We start from the raw sequence: 18,364 nt of genomic DNA, 5'->3' as shown, positions 1-18,364 counted from the left end.
CACTTTCCTTTTGAAATGTAGACCACGAAGAAGAAGACGACTTTGTGTGGGAAGTGCGCAACGCACAACAAACGCGGCACGGCGGTAAAGCGCGCTTATCATCGGACAAACGGCCAGATTTGCCGATATCTTGCCGCGGAGACATGTTCGGAGGGCGCGTTCCGACGGAGGCGTTTAGCATTTCGTCCTCTGCATCGAAATCTCAATCTGCAAAAGAGCGTCGATAACCATTGATTCTCAGCTTTCTGTTCTCTCGACTGCCCGAAGTAGCATCCATGCAATCGTTCAGTCCTCTTCTATGGCGACCGGCATTCATTAGCGAGTCTCGGAGAAATCTTTGCGCAACGGCCAGACGAATCCCTGCAAATATGAATCGCTCCTTCTCGTCTTCTCAACACAATCAATCAACACCAAAAGTCGACTACTCATCACTTGGAGGTACCGAAAAGAACTTGCCGGATTGGAAACCAGAATCCACAATCAGCGTCACCAAACCAGGAAAGCCGGACTGGAAATGGGGCGAGGGCGTGAAGGGCAAGCAAGACCAGTCGCAGGTTGAGATCGATCCATTTGAAGAAGGTCGGCCTATGTTCCACAACTATACCTTGCTGGTATCCGGAATTGCGCCACGACCAATTGGTCTTGTGAGCACAGTGTCGAAAGAAGGCAAGCTAAACCTGGCACCCTTCAGCTACTTTCAAGTTGTCGACCACGACCCTCCAGTCTTTGTCATTGGCTTCTCTGGACGCGCAAATCGACCAAAAGATACGTTGCGCAATCTCGAGGAAACCGGAGAGTGCGTCTTGAACATCGTATCGGAGGATATGATCGAAGCCGTCAATGCGACTTCGGTGGACGCACCGTACGGCACTTCTGAATGGTCGCTCTCTGGCCTCACTAAATCTGACAGCACGACCGTCAAGCCACCGAGAGTCAAGGAATCCGTCATGTCGATTGAAGGCAAGCTGACGGAAGTCGTCAACTACAAGACTTCCAGGCCCTCTGTGGGACCTCATAGCTCATTGGCAATCATCGAAGCCACCAGATTCTGGGTTGCTGAGAATGCGATTGACGAGAAAAGAAGTCATGTCGACTTGAATGTGTTGAGACCCATTGGCCAGCTTGGAGGTGTATCATATGCTCGCATCACAGACATTTTCGAGCTTCCGAGGACGAATTGGGCTACCGCGGTGGAGAAGTCGGGCTCCGAATTGTTGGATGTGGCCAAGGAAGAGACGACGGAGTCTGACGGACCGATGTCCAAGCTGTAAAGGTCATGCCTTTTGTCAATGGCTAAAGAAAAGATCATACACACACGTCAGCGATCTTGAGTGCACAGAGGAACCGCTTGGAAGCCAGCCTCGAAGCGAAAGAAGTCACCCACGGAAGACTGTTCACTGGTTGCCTGGATTATCTGGATCTCGCCACATGTTAGATGAGTCAGCACACGCCAAGGATACAGGATTAGCTCACCCGTAGTCGTCCACTACTTATTATTCGCGTTTGTCGCTCACTCCTTTCTAATTACATCCTGCCTCCTCCGTACAGCGACCAAGACATAGAGGACTTAAGCCCTGACGATGGAACCAAGATCTGGAAGTGTGACGGTTGCTGCCGAGACAAATAACCTAGTGTAAGAAGAGATGATCCATCGTATCCCAGGTTATCTGCAGCCCGGAGAGTTTGAGGGATTTGCTGGGTCTTGTGTCCAAGGCTTGAAGATGATAAATCTACATATGTCCATGTATCATGAGGACGTTGCAAAGTATTGGGATCGAGTTACTACTCATACGATTGCAAATGAGGCGTCCGGGAGCTACGTGGTTGCCGAGTCGGTGGAATCGAAGAATGGTGTGGTAAAGCGGGGCCAGGAAGAAGATGCTGTCTGGCTTACTTCGCATACTCAATCTCCCCATATGCCAAGCCGAGGAACTGTCTATGCAAACATGATCATCAAAAATCACACCGACGTGTGATTGATTTACGTTTTCTGGAGCCTGGATAGCATGATTTCCTGCAGAATTTGCAAAGTTGATTGACTCTGGTATACAGGCAAGCTTAATTTTTGATGAGAGCCATTACTCGCTTCTGCCAATTTGTATCCAGAAATCCTCTGCTCAGATTCCTTGAACAGCACATCCGACCCCGAAGCAAGGTTGCGCCTTGAACAGACCACCGATAGTGGTCGTGTTGTCCACCATGATAGCTCCGCTGATGTATAATGACTCCGATCCGAACTGATCTCTGCTTCCAGACAGCGCAACAGAAGATATGCTTTCAAGCAGAGGACTTCCGATGTAGCGACTGCTTTTGGATGCAATATCGACCTCAAGAATTGCATTGCCCCCATTCAACGAAATGAATGCTGTGCGCCCATCCCTAGATAATGCAAAATCATCTGCCGAGCCGGTGATATTGACGGTTGGCACGACAGGTCCAGTAGCATGACCAGTGGACAATGAGATCGACACAGATGCAAACAAGTGCTGATCGAGACTGGTGAAGAAAAGACGATCGCCATACGTTTCGATACCGTTGACGCCAACGTTCAATCCTCCTGGAACGACATTCATGGATGGATCTTTGACGACGACTTCTGACAAGCCAGTCTCCACGTCCAGGATGCTGACCAAGCCGGCAACAGAGTCAGAAAAGAGGAGGTGGGATGTGTCATTGGGTGCAAGACTACTAAATCCATTGATCAATTGGGTAGATAAGAGGTCTGCCACTTGTGATAGCGCGATCACCTGTACGACACATCCATTGCCATCAATCGAGGAGTTGCGCAGGTCGACTCTCCAAACACCATTTGACCCTGGAGAGGAACTGGAGCCTGTTAAGTTGGTTCCAGCGACGTAGAAGACATCCTTTTCGAGTTCGACAATGCCTGTCAGTCCGGTCACATCAGGGATCTGGACCACCTCACTAGCAGTCGTGTTCCTAGACGGAGAGACCTGGAAGAGAGTATTGCTGCGGATAGAGGTCACCAAGACATCGCCGTTGTGTCGGACTGCCAAATTTTCCAGGTTGACCGCTCCAGGAACCGTGCCCACGGTGCTGAAGGTGAAATTGCTTGGAGCAGATTGACGCTTGGGAAGAGCCGATACAATCGAAGCACTCAAAAGCACAAATGCGCCATATGCTCGGGGAAAAATCATGACGAGGGACAAGTGAGACGTAAGGATAAACAACGGATGAGGTCGCAATTGATTCTGAGAAGACAGCGAGAGGTGTTGGAAGCTATGAAGTCCCATTTATATTTTGAACTTCCAGTCCGTATTCTCGTAAAACCTAAAGGTGACGTACAGTAGGAGCAGGGACCGAATCAACGCTTTGTAGAAAGTCATAGCATCGGAGCTGGGGTGATAACGCCGAGGGCTCACTGAACTCTGGAGATAGGTCATAAGCTTGAATAGCTCCGGTATTGTTTACCCTGACGATTCACACCTTGACAATTGTTGGAACTACATATAGAGCCCTCGCTGGAACATTGATCGACATCTCACTTTTGAACCTCACTACACCGAATCTCCTAGATCACCCTCCGACCTTCTTCTCCATCAACATGAAGTACGTCAGACTTGGCGAAAGCGGTCTTCGCATCTCTCCAATTGGAGTTGGATGTATGAGCTACGGCAACCCCGAAGGCCGCTACAAGTGGGCTCTTGGAGAAGCAGAAGCCCTCCCCATTCTACAACATTGCTACAAGTCCGGCCTCAACTTCTTCGACACCGCGAATGGATATTCCAACGGCGACTCTGAAGTCATCCTCGGCAAAGCCATCAAGCAAAACAACTGGAACCGCCATGCCGTTGTCATTGCAACAAAGGTGTGGGCTCCTATAGGCTTTGGTCTCGAAGAGCCTCTGTCGATGTCTGAGGAGGAGAGAAATGATAAGGGTTATGTCAACCAGTATGGTCTCTCGAGAAAACACATCTTTGAGAGCGTGGAGAACAGTTTGAAGAGATTGGATCTGGACTACGTCGACCTGTTGCAGATCCATCGTTTTGATCCCAACACACCTGTCAAAGAGACAATGGAGGCTCTCCATGACCTCCTCAAGTCTGGAAAGGTCAGATACATTGGAGCTTCCTCTATGCGCGCCCATCAATTGCTGGAGTACCAGTACACTGCTCGCGCAAACGGTTGGACCGAATTCATCTCCATGCAAAACTTGTACAATGCTATCTATCGCGAGGAAGAGAGAGAGATGTATCCTTCGTGTCAGAAGTTCGGTATGGGAGGCATTCCCTGGAGCCCCGTCGCCATGGGCTTCCTGACTCGTCCTTGGAAGTCCTTCGGCGAAAGCACCAGAGGAAGTGGTCAAGGCCAAGGTTTCCTGGGACAACCCATGACTGATGCCGACAAGAAGATCAACGAGAAGATTGAAGAAATTGCAAAAGCTAGAAGTGTTTCAATGGCTGTCATTGCTATTGCATACGCCTTGGCCAAGCCGTTCATCAGTGCTCCGATTCTGGGATTGAGCTCTGTCAAGAGAGTTGATGAGGCGATTCAGGCTTCGACTTTCGAGCTGTCTGCTGAGGAGATCAAGAGTATTGATGATTTGTATGTTCCTAGAAACATCATTGGGCATGCGTAGAATAGATTTGCGAGAATCTCAAAACTTGAAGTCTATCGAACATGTCCATATTGTCTTTGCCTGCTCTTGGTCTGTACGGTGCAAAGCAAATAATCTCTGAATCTTGATCCGATCTTTCCATGGTCATTTGCCTACAGACCAAGATAATATCCTCAATGTACGTGGTGCTCAAAGCTTGCTTCAGTGCACTTTCGCCCGACTTCACCTCTTCTGGCTTCTGAATTGCTGTTGGGATGCCTATAGCGACTATCTTCTGACTCCGGACTTAATCTCAAGTATCACATCCGCTGCTAAGTATTCGTCCGGAGTTCACGTTGTATCTCCTTCTCAATGACCTGATTTTTGACTTTGAAGACAGCGGCCTTGCTTCCGCTCACATTTTCGGCCGAAAATTTTGGCTGGGGAAGCCATTGCCAAGAATACCAAGGGAACGACTCTATGCGCGTTTTTGATTGCTTGCACATCTGTCGTCATTCAATGGTAGAGCTAGCGAGCATGGCTGGAACTTCAGAGACGATCAGGAGTGTTGAGTCGGATCGCTGTATTCCGTCGTGAGCAAGGAAGTATGCCGCAGAACGATGCTGATATAAAGCATCACGACGCAACCAATCTTGCATTCTTTGCACAACGACATCGAAGCAGTCATGACGCGACTTTTCAAGACTTTGGGTATCGTCTTGCTGAGTACTTTGGCTGAGGCGATCACTTACGGAAGTAATGTGACATCTTTTGGATGCGAGAGAGCAGTAAAATATTCCATTTATTTTCTGTGTTGATCAAAAGCTGAGAGGATCCAGTGCTCTACCCTTCGTTCAGCTTTCGGCGACGCCTACCTGCACTATCCCGAAAATGATAACTTCACCATCTGGGATGCGAAACAACAAGAGGTGATCCCGGCGTGTCGAGTTGAGCCTTTCAATGCCTCCGAGGTCGCTCGTATCATCAACATCCTTGAGAAGAACTGGTGCAGATTTGCTGTCAAGGGTGGCGGCCACTCTCGAAGTGCAGATGACTCAAACTCTGTTGGCGGTGTGACAATCGACCTTGATCGCTTGAGTACCGTCGAGGTGATCGCGAATGCCACTCGTGCCCGAGTTGGTGGTGGTGCAAACTCTGTGCAGGTCTATACTGCTCTTGAGCCATACAATCGTTCTTTCGTCGGAGGTCGTGTCGGTACGGTAGGAGTCGGTGGCCATGCTCTTGGTGGTGGTTCCTCGCCATTCGCAAACAGACACGGCTGGGCGCTGGACAATATCCATGAGTATGAGGTAATCTCCGGAGAATGAGAAGAGCGATGGGAAGAACTTTGCTAATGCTCTTCAGGTCGTTCTTGCCAATGGCACCATCGTAACAGCGAGCGAGACCTCCGATACAGACCTCTACTGGGCTTTGCGTGGAGGTGGCAACAACTTCGGAATTGTGACCACCTTCACCATCAACATCTTCCCTCAAGGACCCATCTACCAAGCACAGTTCTCATACGCCCCGAACTACACAAACGAGGTCCTTGATGAAGCTTACGAGCTTTGGGCCAATCCTGATGTCTACAGTGATGTGGACATGAGTCTTGATCTGTACTATACTTACAACAGAACTAGCGATCAGTTCTCCTTCAGCGGCACACAAAGATATCTTCAGCCTATCATGAACGCTTCCATCTTCAGTGGCCTCAGCAGTGTTCCACACGTCTCAAGACGTGTGACGGTCGACTCGGTTGCCAATCTTGCTTCGAGCCCGCCGCTTGGTGTGACTCGGTATCATCACTCCTCCTACCTGGAAAATCTGTGTTTTTGACTGACAGTCTCTTCCTAGCAATCTGTTTGGTACTCTGACCATGTCGCCGTCGCAACTAGTCCATAGTAAAGCACTTGACATCTTCCGCGAGGAGGTCAGAGCCATCAATACAGTAGCTGGCCTGACTCCCAACTTCATCTGCTACCCAATCCACGCAAACACCATCGCAGCCATGTCTCGCCGGGGAGGCAACGCTTTGGGTATCAAAAACACAGGCGAACCCCTGATCAGTACGTGGCAGATACTCAGTCGCTCTTTCGAATCATCGCTGACGACCTCGCAGTCTGTTTCGTCTCCACATCTTGGACAGAAGCACAAGGCGACTCCGCGGTCTGGGATATGACACGTAATACCGTGAACCGAGTCAAGTCACTTGCTCGCGAGTACAATGTATCCAGCGACTTTACGTACATGAACTACGCCTGGACTGGCCAAGCAGACGAAGTCTTCGCCGGGTATGGAGAAAGCAACGCGGAGAGGCTGCGGGAAATTCAGAAGGCGGTTGATCCGCGGGGTATTTTCACTCTTCGAGGTCTTTGGAGAGGTTTCATGAAGCTCCAATAGTGTGCGAACAAAGGTCCACCGTCGCATGAGTTCTGGCAGGGCGAAGTTACCATGGCTCCAAGGTTTGAGGCGATGAGGAAGGCGCGAAACTGGCAAGCTGGAGACAAATTTTCGAGCGTTGCCAACATCGCCAAGATATTGATGGCAACAGTCTTCGCGTCTCAATCAACGCCGCATTTTTGTGATGTCTCCGAACGATCACGACACTTTCTGCACCTCCAACGTATCAGCACAAATTTGTTGCAATCGACTAACAGGCAGAAACCGTGATGACAACGCGTAAGTCGCATTCGAAATCGCGCAGAGGCTGCGCTCAATGTAAGCAACGCCACGTGAAAGTACGTACATCGATTTGGTCTCAAAATACAAAGACGCAGAACCTGCATTGTGCCAGGGCAACGCCTGCACGTACAAGATCCGGATGTTCTGGTTCGCAATTCTTGCCAATTGTAAAGTCGTTGAGTGCTTCGTCCGCTGACCAGCTGTGTTCACGTAGTGTGACGAGGTGAGACCGATATGTGGCTATTGTCAAAAGCGCGAGATTCGATGCAGCCTGCAAGATCAATTCTACGACGACCAGCCAATTGAACTTTTACCCAGAGCTCAGGAGTTGTGTCTCATCCATTTCCACACCATCCACACAGCCCCAACAATATGTCGCGGCCACGATTTGCGCACTTGGCAAGTTATCTTCCCGGAACAAGCTTTCGCCTGCGATTTTCTGCTTCACGGTCTCATGGCACTTACCTGTCTCCATCAAGCAGCTCTCGAGGCCAAGTCATCAGGATATGCACCATGGCAATGGCAGAAATACGCTCTTGGCTACCAAACTCGAGCTCTAGAGACCTTTCGACCTGCCTTGACCAAGATTACCTCAGACAACTGCCATGCAGCATTCGGCTTCTCGGTCTTGACCAAATTGACTGCTTTGTCTCTACTCGGTAACACACTGCGCGACCCGTGCGAGAGTATACTGGAGATGCGAGAGTATGTTCATGGCATCGGTCTTATCTATCGTCAGGCAGAAGAAGAACTCAAGTCTGGACCCTTTGGTGAGATCTTTGCTGATCTTCTTGGAGAAGATCTCAGTGTTTTCTGGGCTACGAGTTCACCTCGCGATCACGACGGGTATGCTTGATGACCTGCTGTTGTTGAGATGTCGATCTGACAGATTTCCAGAGAGCAAGACGCAGATGCAATATCGCTCAGTATTCGAGCTCTCTATGAACTCCTGGATCCTGAGGATGTCCTGCTAAGCGAAGCCTACAAGGACGCGACCCACAAGTTGATGCTTGCCTGGCGTCGGTATCAACGATCGAACACTCCGGATGGAATTACATCATGGCCGGCGTTTGTCAACAATGACTACATCAAAGCTTTTCAAGCGAAAAAGCCAATCGCATTGCTGATATGTACATACTACGGCGTATTGTTGCATCAATTACGCAGCAAATGGTGGCTGAGGGACGGTGGTCTGTGCTTGGTGAACTCGCTGGTGGCCGGGATATCGCAGACATCTTCTGCCCTCTCTGTCCAGATTGACGCTGTCAAGTTGCTAGTAGGTTTGTGATCAAGCAAAAGTCAGCGGAGCAACAAGCGAATACGCAATTTGCGCATCCGACACTTCCAGAAGCTAAGCTGGACGCCTTGGGAGTCCGGGGTAATAATTAGACATGCGGTTCATGCATACGCATTTTACGGACACAGAGTTCCCGGACCTGGATCGACATCATGACAAGCCATCTTGAATACATAAAGCTCGTCTGTCTGGTCATCGAAGAGCAGACATCTCTCACCTAACCTGATACCGCAAGCATGATGATCTTACTGCCGCTTCTTTTGGCTGTGTCGACTCTCGTCAGAGCAGACGATGCAGTCTTTGCTCGGGAACGCAATGGAATGATTCATCTTCGGACTGATGGCTCTTACCCAGCTGGATTCGTCTTAGACCATGGTCAAGACATTACCGGATTCCCAACCTTGAATGTCGTACACGCCATCGGGAACATCTCTCTCTTCAGCGTCGCTCACAGTGAATCAAGAGCATTGCTCAACCAAATACAGGTCAGTGCAATTGTCGCTTCTCATTCGGTCACTTCACGCTTACTTAAGAGCAGAGTGATGGACCAATTGCCATGTCTGCTTCGCAGAACACTTACCGAGTCCAACACTACAACATATCCGCGTCCAACTCCACCCACACAAGTCGCCTGCTCCAGGGTGGAGTCAGATGGCAGATTCTTACGCTCTTATCTCCTGGCGAGCTTATACTGTCAGAAGTGGGCATCATTCCATCCTATTATACGCCCCGACCGCGAGCCTCTTTTGATTGCTCGAATCGAAACTGGACTAACATATGGCGTGCTGGCGCTCAAACTGTTGCTTTAAGCATGATCGCCGCAAAATCCATCCCAGACTTCTGGCAGATCAGTTCTGAAGGTACTCTCATCGAGAGTGCGGCTCCTCAGCCTTATGCCGGCCTTCAGGCGCAAGCGTTGACTTCATATCAAATGAATTTCATGGTCAAACCAATCACAGGCGGCTTCAGCTTCAAAGTCTTGAGCGATACTCTGGGTGATGGGATATACGTCTGGGTCAACCTTTCCAATTCGACCATCTCGGCATACAGCGGCTCAACGGAGGTCGACACCCTGTTGCAGACTGCTAGATTGAACGTCACTAGTAGCTTGCTAAGTCACTGGCATAACGTGCCTGCCTCTATCAATCTATCGAACATTACGGTATTGATCAACAACATGCCTGTCCTTTCGTTCTCGCAGAAGGTCAAGTTCTATGGCTCGTTCGGCATCGGCGCCGCTAATGGTCAATCTGCACTCTTCACCAACCTCACGGTCACCTCCGAAGACGATCAAATTTATTCCTCAGACTTGAAGTCCGACTCTGCTCTTGAAGATTTTTTGGTGGGTAAAAACTCTCTGAATGTCATCGTTGATGGTGCTCGCCGAGACAGGATTGCGTACGCTGGTGACTTGGACATCGCCGCACGCACCATAGCGACCAGCAACTACCAGCTTGACTACATCAACGACACCCTTCGTCTCCTGACTTCCAATCAAATGACGGCAGGCTACTTTGTTCCCACAGTGAAAATCCAGCAGCATCCAAGAGAGTCCTTGATCAATATCAACATGACAGGCCTGATTGGCTATTCGTTCAATCTGCTCAGTGCGATGGGTGAATACTATACGGTCAGTGCAGATGTTGCAGCGGCAAAAGCATATGCACCTGCTGCCACTCGTATGCTTGATTGGGCATCCTCGCAGATTCTCGAGATTGCACTTTTTAACCTTTCCGATCCAACTTTCGGTGGTGACTGGAACTACTATGACCCTACGCAGTCAGGCATTGTCACAAAGTTCAATGTTGTGTACGCACTTGCGCTGCAAGAAGTGCTACCAATGCTCGCTGCGGCAGATCAAAATACGACTGATTATGAGAAGACTCTTGGGGTCCTCCGGACGTCCATCGACAAACAACTCTATAGCGACCTCACAGGCGCATACTTTGTTTCAGAAGCTCAACCTCAGGGGATCGCGCAAGACGCTAATGCTATGGTCATCCTGGCCAATGTTCCCCAAGGCAATCACACGGCTCTCGGTATCTCGCAAGCCATGTCTCGTCTTCTCTTTGTGGATCATGGCACATTGCCTTTTTCGAACACAACGACTGGTTTCTCTAAGCTTATCAGCCCTTACGCATCATCTTATCACCTGCGTGCGGCGTTTGCTGCTCACGACGCTCAAGCAGCCAGCCATCTACTCAACAATCTTTGGCTGCCAATGATTTCGAAAACCAACGCCAACTACACCGGTTGTTTCTGGGAGACCTTGGATCTGGACGGTAGACCAGGTTTGGGCGACGGGTCATCTTTGTGTCATGCCTGGTCATCGGGACCGACCGCGGAGTTGAGCAGAAACGTTCTAGGTATCCAGCCTGTAGCACCAGGCTTCCGTGAATGGCGCGTCGCACCGCAGTCGCTTGGTCTGACGTGGGCGAAAGGAAGTCAGCCCACGCCTTTCGGAGATATCGCAGTTGAATGGCGGATCGACGAGGCTGGACTTGTCACCATGATTGTCGAATCGCCCGTCGGGACCCAAGGCACAGTGAGTATCCCTTCAGTCATCGCTGCAACCAATGGAAGCCGTGCAGTGGTTACGATTGTCAATGGGCGTCTGATTCAAGGCTCGACTTCCAAGGTTCGCGGCTGTGAAGCATTTGTACTTTCGCAGTATCTAGGATGAACTGCATGAATTGTGAAAGTGAATGAAATCCTTCTGACCGCAAATTTGACCTCAATGTGGGCACCCCATCTTGAATTTGGAGTGCAAGAAGTGATTGAGGAATGAGACAGGACTCCGCAAATATTTTCAGCCTCTAGCTCGTTGGTTGATGACATAGTCATCCAAGCTGCGGTAAAAGGCTTGATCAGGGCAACACATGTTTGAATGTCAGCCCGGTGCCCGGTGCGTATTGACTTGTGAAGTTCCTCGTCGCGCGAGTCGAGCTCCACAATGATCTGCAAGATGCGGAAGTGCGAAAAAGAAGCATGAAATTCGGCCAGATGCGACACCAATTACTCCGCTATGTAAATGCTTTCTCGGGAAAGGGATCTTTCCTATTCCTGACCAAGTCGCGCATATTCAAAATTATAGCAAGTGATACACATCTTTGCGTCGTGCAATGGAGTAGTCACGGAATTCTTCTCCGGACGTTTTGATAATAGGACAGCTAAGTTTGACAAACTTTGAATCAGATCCGATGCGATCGACGCATTTGGTTAGATCTGACCGGCTGCGGTGTGTGCTTCCTCCACACTCTCCACCATGACATAGAGAAAGATCCTTCCTCTCTCTTTTCTCTGAACAACGCAGCAACGGTGACGAAACCCTGCAGTTGAACGAGCTCCACGTCTCTCGTTCCTTCCAGGTACAAGCAGATCATATCTGTATGAGGCTCACGCTCGAATTCGTTGGCCTGTTATATTCCGAAATGCCATGATGTGTCGCCTAGAAGCTCAACACAAAGTGCGAAGATATAAGGCGCGTGGAGCAGCATCGTTGCTCAGTATTCTCATCACAACTTGAACTCAGCTTCTTACTCCTCTATCTATTCCTTGCCCATCACCAATTCAACTGAACAATCTCAACACATCGAAACCATGCCTGGCTTCTTTTCCACTCTTCTGGCTCTCGCTGCCACTGTCGCTGCCGTTCCGACTTCCAAGCAGCCTTCGTGCCCTGCTGTCTCTCAAAATGCCAACGTGGGTGATGTGCTCGTCAATCGGAGGAGAATCAACGCTGACAACTAAGCCAAAAGTTTGATGACTTGACTGCCCTCCCGCTCGTCAACCTCAGCCCTGTCCCCACTCCTTACAAGGGCCTTTACTTCCAGGCATTTGACTTCGCCACAGTCATCCAGACCGGTCTGCTCCCTGGCCCCGTTCCCCACTCCGGCTCCAAGTACGAAGATACCCCAGTCATGAAATGGAAACCAGAAAGACTGACAAGACTGCTACAGCTATGCGTTCGCCAACCTCGTGTCTGAGCTCCAGGGTACTCCCATGATCACCACCAATTACCAAGACAGCAAGACCAAGTCCTTCGACCTCAAGGACTTCTACTTCTCTTGCGTCCTCAACCTTGGCCAAGGCGCCACTGCCCTCAACCAGGCTTGCAATGTCGAGGTGACCGGATACCAGGGCAGCGACAACTCTGTCAGCAATGCCAAGCAGGTCTGCTCCCAGCAGTTCCAATTCAACCCCAGCTCTGCTCTTGCTGTTCAGCAGCTTGCTTACTCTGGTCCTGTCAAGGGCTGTGAGGATATTCAGTTTGCTGTTTTCACTTTCTCTGTTCCTGGTGGAGAGGCTGCTGTCAACACGTTGAACGGTCTGGTCATTGACGATGTCAGAGTCAACACTCGCACATGCTAAGCAATTCGAGGAGTAGCAGTGCGTGAGAAGGAGAGTCGCATAGATATACGAGGAACAAAATATGGCTTTATGACTTATCCTTAGCTGCCAATCAGTGTCGTCTTGTTTGGTGCATCTTGCGTGTTGAGCTTTCTGACATTACTTACGGCAGACGTGTGAGTTTGACGACATAGCTGTAACAAGCCCATACAGTTGTTGCGAGACGCGTGTAGATGAAGGGGTCGGCAACGCTGACACAAGGCAATGGAACGCCCTTCCGGAGGCATGTTCCGACGAGCTCTTCCGAAGAAATGCCACAACAACGCCTCGCGAAGCGTGACTTTGTTGCTTTCTCTCCTCATCATGTAAGATCGCTCTTGCATCAGATTTGTCGTTCCGAACCATGTCGACACAAACAACGCATCCTGGTGAGCTGTCGCTTGCGAAGCTGCTCGCGACATTGACAACCACCCTCCGTCCTACGACCTACGTCTTCGCTGTGATCCCGGACGAAACGAAACTACCACCTTTTACAGAAGTGGAGATGCTTTTCCGCGAAGCCAAAACCGAAGGCATCACAGTCATTACTTCACGCGACTATGCCGAGTCACATGGCATTGAGTACGCGTTTCCGTGTCGCAAAATCACGCTCGACGTCACGTCGAGTTTAGATGCTGTAGGGTTCATTGCTGTCGTCGCGACCAGGCTTGCTGCGGCTGGGATGGGCGTCAATCCGATCAGTGGATTCTACCATGATCATCTGTTTGTACCCCTTGGAAGGGAGGAGGACGCGCTCGAGGTCATTGCTGAGCTGGCCCAGGAGAAGAAGAAGGAAGCCAAGGTTTGATGGGTCCTGAGGAAAGCAAGCAGTGATTACGAAGGCTGAAAGGTGTGAATCGAACCAGGGTGCGAACAGACAGGCCGGTCAAACGACACGAGTCCGCCGGTTAAGTTGGTGGGAGCGAAATCGAAGGAAGCAGCATGAGCAAGAACGGCGTTTCGGGAGTCCGATGCGGGCTCGGCCAGCTGGCCCGAAGTGCCGGAGAGTTTAGCCGCTTGCCCCCCGCCTTTACACCGTCAAACACCGCGTCTTCCTCCCTCCTCGCGTCTTGCAACATCGTCGTGTCAGCATTGAGTCTCATTGTTATCCATCAATAATATGATCACGCTGCATACATCGAGCGCTCAAAGCTTTCAACATAAGCGAGTAGGATTGTGACCCCTCCTGGTAGGATTGGGCTTGGCTCGCAACAGGATGATGTTACATGCACTCCACACATCATCACCAGCCTTCGCCCAGACACCAGCCGGGTAATCATTTCTTGGACTGCAACGAGTAGCGATGATCAGCATCTGCGAAGTATATATAAAGGTCCTCCGCGTTCTTAGAAGGTACAGCCTTTGGAGCCAGCTTCTCAACATGCGTCTGACTATGTTCACACTGGCTGTTGTTATTGGCTGGACGCTAGCACAATCCAGTGACAATGCAGTTCCGGTAACTACTCACTTGTTGGAAATTCTCAACATCGTTTGACATGGCTCAGTTTCCCAATGTCACTTATCCCGACGCCATCTCTCCGAATCCAAATGTGGTTTTGGGAGCTCAAACCAACCAGACTTCTCCACCAAGATATCCTAGCCCTTGGGGCACGGGGGCTGGTGAATGGGCAACTGCCTACGAGAAGGCCATCGCGATTGTCGAGCAGTTGGTTCTTGAAGAAAAGGTGAATCTGACGACTGGTAAGTTCTTGTTATCTTCTCAGTGATATTCGTGAGCGTGGCTGACAGCATGATTGAGGGTCCGGCTGGCAGCAAGAACAATGTGTTGGCCAGACCGGAGGTATTCCTCGTCTCGGTATCCGTGGACAATGTCTTCAAGATTCGCCTGTTGGCGTGAGATACACCGAGTGAGTTCACGGTTCATGACTGCTCCACCAAAACTGCTTCTGATGCACGAACAGTTTCGTCAGTCTGTTCCCTGCTGGCATCAATGTTGGCGCCACATGGGACAGGCGTCTTGCGTATGAACGAGGCAAGGCAATGGGTCTTGAAAGTCGCGACAAGGGGGTCACTGTCCAGCTTGGACCTAATGCTGGCGCATTGGGGAGGGTAAGTTCTTCTGCTTATCACAGGATCTTGACGCTGACGAATCACCATCCAGTCTCCCACAGCAGGTCGCAATTGGGAAGGATTCAGTCCTGATCCTTATCTTACTGGCAAGCTATTCGCTGACTCAATCCGTGGCATACAAAGCACAGGAGTACAAGCAAGTGCCAAACATTACGTCGGAAACGAACAAGAGCATTTCCGGCAAACTCCCGAATCTCGAGACTATGGTTTCAACATCACTCAGCCTGGATCTTCTAACATCGATGATCAAACACTTCATGAACTCTATGTCTGGCCTTTTGCAGATGCTGTCAAGGCTGGGGTTGCTTCTGTCATGTGCAGCTACAATTTGGTCAACAATTCTCAAGCTTGCCAAAACAGCTATCTGCTCAACCACGTACTAAAGTCTGAACTCGGCTTCCAGGGGTACGTCATGAGTGACTGGCAAGCCACTGCGAGCGGTGTGTCTGCCATCCTTGCCGGATTAGCTAGACCATGGCTGGCGACATCCGTTTCGGCGATGGCTTGAGCTACTTCGGCCCCAATCTCACCATTGCAGTCTTGAATGGTACGGTTCCGCAATGGCGCCTGGATGACATGGTCGTCCGTATCCTGGCTGGCTGGTATTTGGTGGGCGGAGACACCGAAGTACCTCATCCAAACTTCCAGTCATGGACGCCCGATACGTTTGGCCCGGTGCACGCACATGTCGGCTCGACTTGGGGCACTGGGTTGGTCAATCAACATGTTGATGTGCGACGTGAGCACGGACGATTGATTCGTGAGATCGGGGGAGCCTCGACCGTGCTCCTCAAAAACACGCATGGCACACTGCCTCTCAACAACATGGCAAGATTGACTGCAGTGTTCGGAGAAGACGCCGGCTCAAACCCTCTCGGTCCAAACGGCTGTCGCAATCATGCTTGCGATGTTGGTACTCTTGCAGTTGGTTGGGGTAGTGGTCAAGCGAGCTCTCCCTATTTGATCAGCCCAGATGCAGCTATTCAGCATGAAGTTGTCTCTCGTTACGGATCGTACGAGTCAATCACCAACAACTCAGCATTCACTCAGATCAATGCTTTGGCTCGTCGCGTTAGGGATAATGCCGGGTCTGGGGAAGGATTTGCTAACGTCGACGGCAACCTTGGTGATCGTAAGAACTTGACCCTTTGGCAAGGTGCTGACGCCGTGATTGCGAATGTGTCTGCCACTTGCAACAACACTGTGCTGGTAATTCACTCGGTTGGCGCCGTCGAGATTGATCAGTACAAGGACAATCCGAACATCACTGCGATTCTCTGGGCTGGACTGCCAGGTAAGCCTCGTGAATCTTACTGCACTTCGATTACTGACCAAGGGAAAAGGTGAACAATCAGGATATGCGATTGCAGATGTCTTGTTCGGCCGCGTCAATCCCGGAGCAAAATTGCCGTTCACCATGGGTCGCAACAGATCTGATTATGGCACTGACGTTCTCTACACACCAAACCAAGAAGTGCCTCAGTACAATTTCCAAGAAGGTGTCTTTATTGACTACCGTGGGTTCGATCACCGAAATGTCACGCCAGTATACGAGTTCGGCTTTGGATTGAGCTATACCACCTTCGAGTACTCGGGACTGGTCATTGAGAAGTTGAACGTTGCCAAGTACCAGCCAACTACTGGTTTCTCTGGGCCTGCACCCACCTACGGCACCATCGACAACGATACCTCAGCTCATACCTTCCCTGGGAATGTTACGCGAATTCCTCTCTACGTCTACCCCTGGCTCAACAGCTGAACGAATCATATGGTGCGACAGGCTTTGGCGATGACTCTTTCATACCTGAGAACGCTCTGAATGGTACAAGCTTCGAGCATTCTCCCTCCTCTGGTCCGAACGGCGGCAATTTGTACCTTTGGGATATCTTATATCATGTCCGAGTCAACGTGACCAACACCGGCAAAGTGGTTGGCGATGAAGTGGCTCAGCTATATGTTTCTCTTGGTGGGCCTTTTGACCCAAAGATCATTCTTCGTGGCTTCGAGCGCGTGACTATTGATCCTGGTCAGACTGTGCAGGTCACTTTTCCTCTGGCTCGCAGAGATTTGTCGAATTGGGATACCGTCAAGCAGGACTGGGTCATTACTGAACATATCAAGACTGTATACGCTGGCTCATCTTCAAGAGATCTGCCATTGAATGCAGTACTTGAGTAGCCTGTAGAGTGGTAAGCAATACAGCTTCTTACCAACGAAGAACATCGCTGGTGACGGTGCCTCGCTACGATTATGGGACAGAGAGCGTTCGCTCGCTACTCACTACCGCTTGATTATTGTAGACAATGACTTGGACGATCTCGAACTAGCTGCTTTGCTGTTTCGTTCAAGCCTTCGACGGACTTGTCGCAGATGGCAGTTGCTTTCAACGAGGCCGATACTGAGGAACGCCGTCACTAATATAATGTTCCAATTGGTTGATGATGCACTCAAATCAGGTCCTCCCCAGCGACAGTCGATACTTCAGGTATTTCTGAAAATCGTACATGATGAAGGCTTTGTCCAAAAGAAAGATGAGGGCTCTTCGTACTCGTAACAAGTCCGACTACCGAGATTGTGCTGGATGGAAGCTAAAGCTGCTAGAAACGTTGGCCTGGTTTGTGTCTCAAGTCACCTTTGGCTGCACTCTTTGTTGACATGACATGTCTTGGATCTCTTTGTGACTGCCAACAATCGCGAAACATCTTAGACGCCTCTGAAAGTCTGCTTCTCTAGAAAGTTAAGTCTTCCATCCGTGAAAGACTTTCCTGAAACATGTTATTGCTAGAGCTTTCCAGCGTCCTGAGCCGGATGCCCATCATTGAATTCTACTCTACAAAAGCTTCAGCTCTACACTACCTAAACCATGTCTTTCGGCAGACTACAAGATTTATCGGACTCAACTACAAAACCAGAGATAGTCTTGACGATGCTTCCCCTACAGTGTATCACTTTCCCTTCTAGAGATTGCGTTCTGAGCCTTGGTCATTCTTGTTTTGCGATTGCCTCACAGGTCCAGGCCAACTGCCCAGACTAGGCCACTCGTGCAGATATCCTGTAAGAAGAGACCATGACTATGAACATATCATCTGCTGCTGACATCCGTATACAGGAGCATCACATATCCAACGCTCTGCAGCCCCTTCCACCTCGTAATCGTCTACTATCACAATTGTGGAAATGGTAGCTATACCTTACATCTCAGTGTCCGTATTTAACTCGATGATATTGCACGCGCGGTATGACCCTAACCTGCCGATCAATAAATTGACTGTTGCAATCACGAATGATGCGGAACAGAAGGTAGTTGACTACATAACAGAGCCACAGCGACCGACATGCGCTGTAGA

General features: G+C 50.1%; 9 protein-coding genes across 9 annotated transcripts; 8 read left to right on the top strand and 1 right to left on the bottom strand.

Moving 5' to 3' along the window:
- Positions 1–136: 136 nt before the first annotated feature.
- Positions 137–1,457, top strand: M438DRAFT_192441 (uncharacterized protein). Its single transcript, XM_029899261.1, has one exon. The coding sequence runs from the start codon at positions 276–278 to the stop codon at positions 1,269–1,271; it is 996 nt and encodes a 331-aa protein (XP_029761396.1). The 5' UTR covers positions 137–275; the 3' UTR covers positions 1,272–1,457.
- Positions 1,458–2,117: 660 nt separating this feature from the next.
- On the bottom strand, positions 2,118–3,158 carry M438DRAFT_334126 (uncharacterized protein; the record flags this gene model as incomplete). The annotated part of the gene is made up of 1 exon (XM_029903681.1): positions 2,118–3,158. The coding sequence occupies one exon, from the start codon at positions 3,156–3,158 to the stop codon at positions 2,118–2,120; it is 1,041 nt and encodes a 346-aa protein (XP_029761395.1).
- Positions 3,159–3,488: 330 nt separating this feature from the next.
- On the top strand, positions 3,489–4,615 carry M438DRAFT_344594 (Aldo/keto reductase). The gene has a single exon (XM_029905263.1). The coding sequence runs from the start codon at positions 3,566–3,568 to the stop codon at positions 4,598–4,600; it is 1,035 nt and encodes a 344-aa protein (XP_029761394.1). The 5' UTR covers positions 3,489–3,565; the 3' UTR covers positions 4,601–4,615.
- Positions 4,616–5,157: 542 nt separating this feature from the next.
- On the top strand, positions 5,158–7,061 carry M438DRAFT_294593 (FAD binding domain protein). The gene is made up of 5 exons (XM_029901849.1): positions 5,158–5,346; positions 5,398–5,868; positions 5,924–6,354; positions 6,413–6,624; positions 6,678–7,061. The coding sequence occupies exons 1-5, from the start codon at positions 5,245–5,247 to the stop codon at positions 6,956–6,958; spliced, it is 1,497 nt and encodes a 498-aa protein (XP_029761393.1). The 5' UTR covers positions 5,158–5,244; the 3' UTR covers positions 6,959–7,061.
- Positions 7,062–7,227: 166 nt separating this feature from the next.
- Positions 7,228–8,528, top strand: M438DRAFT_271472 (uncharacterized protein; the record flags this gene model as incomplete). The annotated part of the gene is made up of 3 exons (XM_029900481.1): positions 7,228–7,296; positions 7,455–8,064; positions 8,140–8,528. The coding sequence occupies 3 exons, from the start codon at positions 7,228–7,230 to the stop codon at positions 8,526–8,528; spliced, it is 1,068 nt and encodes a 355-aa protein (XP_029761392.1).
- A 329-nt stretch (positions 8,529–8,857) lies between these two features.
- On the top strand, positions 8,858–11,220 carry M438DRAFT_272113 (glycoside hydrolase family 78 protein; the record flags this gene model as incomplete). The annotated part of the gene is made up of 2 exons (XM_029900535.1): positions 8,858–9,022; positions 9,076–11,220. 2 exons carry the CDS (start codon positions 8,858–8,860, stop codon positions 11,218–11,220), a joined length of 2,310 nt encoding a protein of 769 aa, XP_029761391.1.
- A 917-nt stretch (positions 11,221–12,137) lies between these two features.
- M438DRAFT_354306 (uncharacterized protein) lies at positions 12,138–12,908 on the top strand (the record flags this gene model as incomplete). Its single annotated transcript, XM_029906938.1, has 3 exons — positions 12,138–12,239; positions 12,296–12,438; positions 12,497–12,908. The coding sequence occupies 3 exons, from the start codon at positions 12,138–12,140 to the stop codon at positions 12,906–12,908; spliced, it is 657 nt and encodes a 218-aa protein (XP_029761390.1).
- Positions 12,909–13,269: 361 nt separating this feature from the next.
- On the top strand, positions 13,270–14,059 carry M438DRAFT_344587 (uncharacterized protein). Its single transcript, XM_029905262.1, has one exon. The coding sequence runs from the start codon at positions 13,291–13,293 to the stop codon at positions 13,732–13,734; it is 444 nt and encodes a 147-aa protein (XP_029761389.1). The 5' UTR covers positions 13,270–13,290; the 3' UTR covers positions 13,735–14,059.
- A 363-nt stretch (positions 14,060–14,422) lies between these two features.
- M438DRAFT_373676 (glycoside hydrolase family 3 protein) lies at positions 14,423–17,195 on the top strand (the record flags this gene model as incomplete). Its single annotated transcript, XM_029908440.1, has 7 exons — positions 14,423–14,627; positions 14,686–14,794; positions 14,849–14,996; positions 15,049–15,459; positions 15,489–16,311; positions 16,361–16,731; positions 16,773–17,195. The coding sequence occupies 7 exons, from the start codon at positions 14,423–14,425 to the stop codon at positions 17,193–17,195; spliced, it is 2,490 nt and encodes an 829-aa protein (XP_029761388.1).
- Positions 17,196–18,364: the final 1,169 nt, after the last annotated feature.

The sequence above is a fragment of the Aureobasidium pullulans genome (genome assembly GCF_000721785.1).
Source record: "Aureobasidium pullulans EXF-150 unplaced genomic scaffold scaffold_7, whole genome shotgun sequence".
NCBI lineage: Eukaryota > Fungi > Ascomycota > Dothideomycetes > Dothideales > Saccotheciaceae > Aureobasidium > Aureobasidium pullulans.
The sequence above is the reverse complement of the archived record's forward strand: the minus strand, read 5'-3'. Positions and strand labels throughout refer to the sequence as shown.

Coding starts and splice junctions, on each gene's coding strand:
- M438DRAFT_192441 (XM_029899261.1), top strand. CDS start 276: ATGCAATCGTTCAGTCCTCTTCTATGGCGACCGGCATTCATTAGCGAG.
- M438DRAFT_344594 (XM_029905263.1), top strand. CDS start 3,566: ATGAAGTACGTCAGACTTGGCGAAAGCGGTCTTCGCATCTCTCCAATT.
- M438DRAFT_294593 (XM_029901849.1), top strand. CDS start 5,245: ATGACGCGACTTTTCAAGACTTTGGGTATCGTCTTGCTGAGTACTTTG. Junction 5,347..5,397: donor CTTTTGGATGCGAGAGAGCA/GTAAAATATTCC, acceptor GAGAGGATCCAG/TGCTCTACCCTTCGTTCAGC. Junction 6,355..6,412: donor CCGCCGCTTGGTGTGACTCG/GTATCATCACTC, acceptor GTCTCTTCCTAG/CAATCTGTTTGGTACTCTGA.
- M438DRAFT_344587 (XM_029905262.1), top strand. CDS start 13,291: ATGTCGACACAAACAACGCATCCTGGTGAGCTGTCGCTTGCGAAGCTG.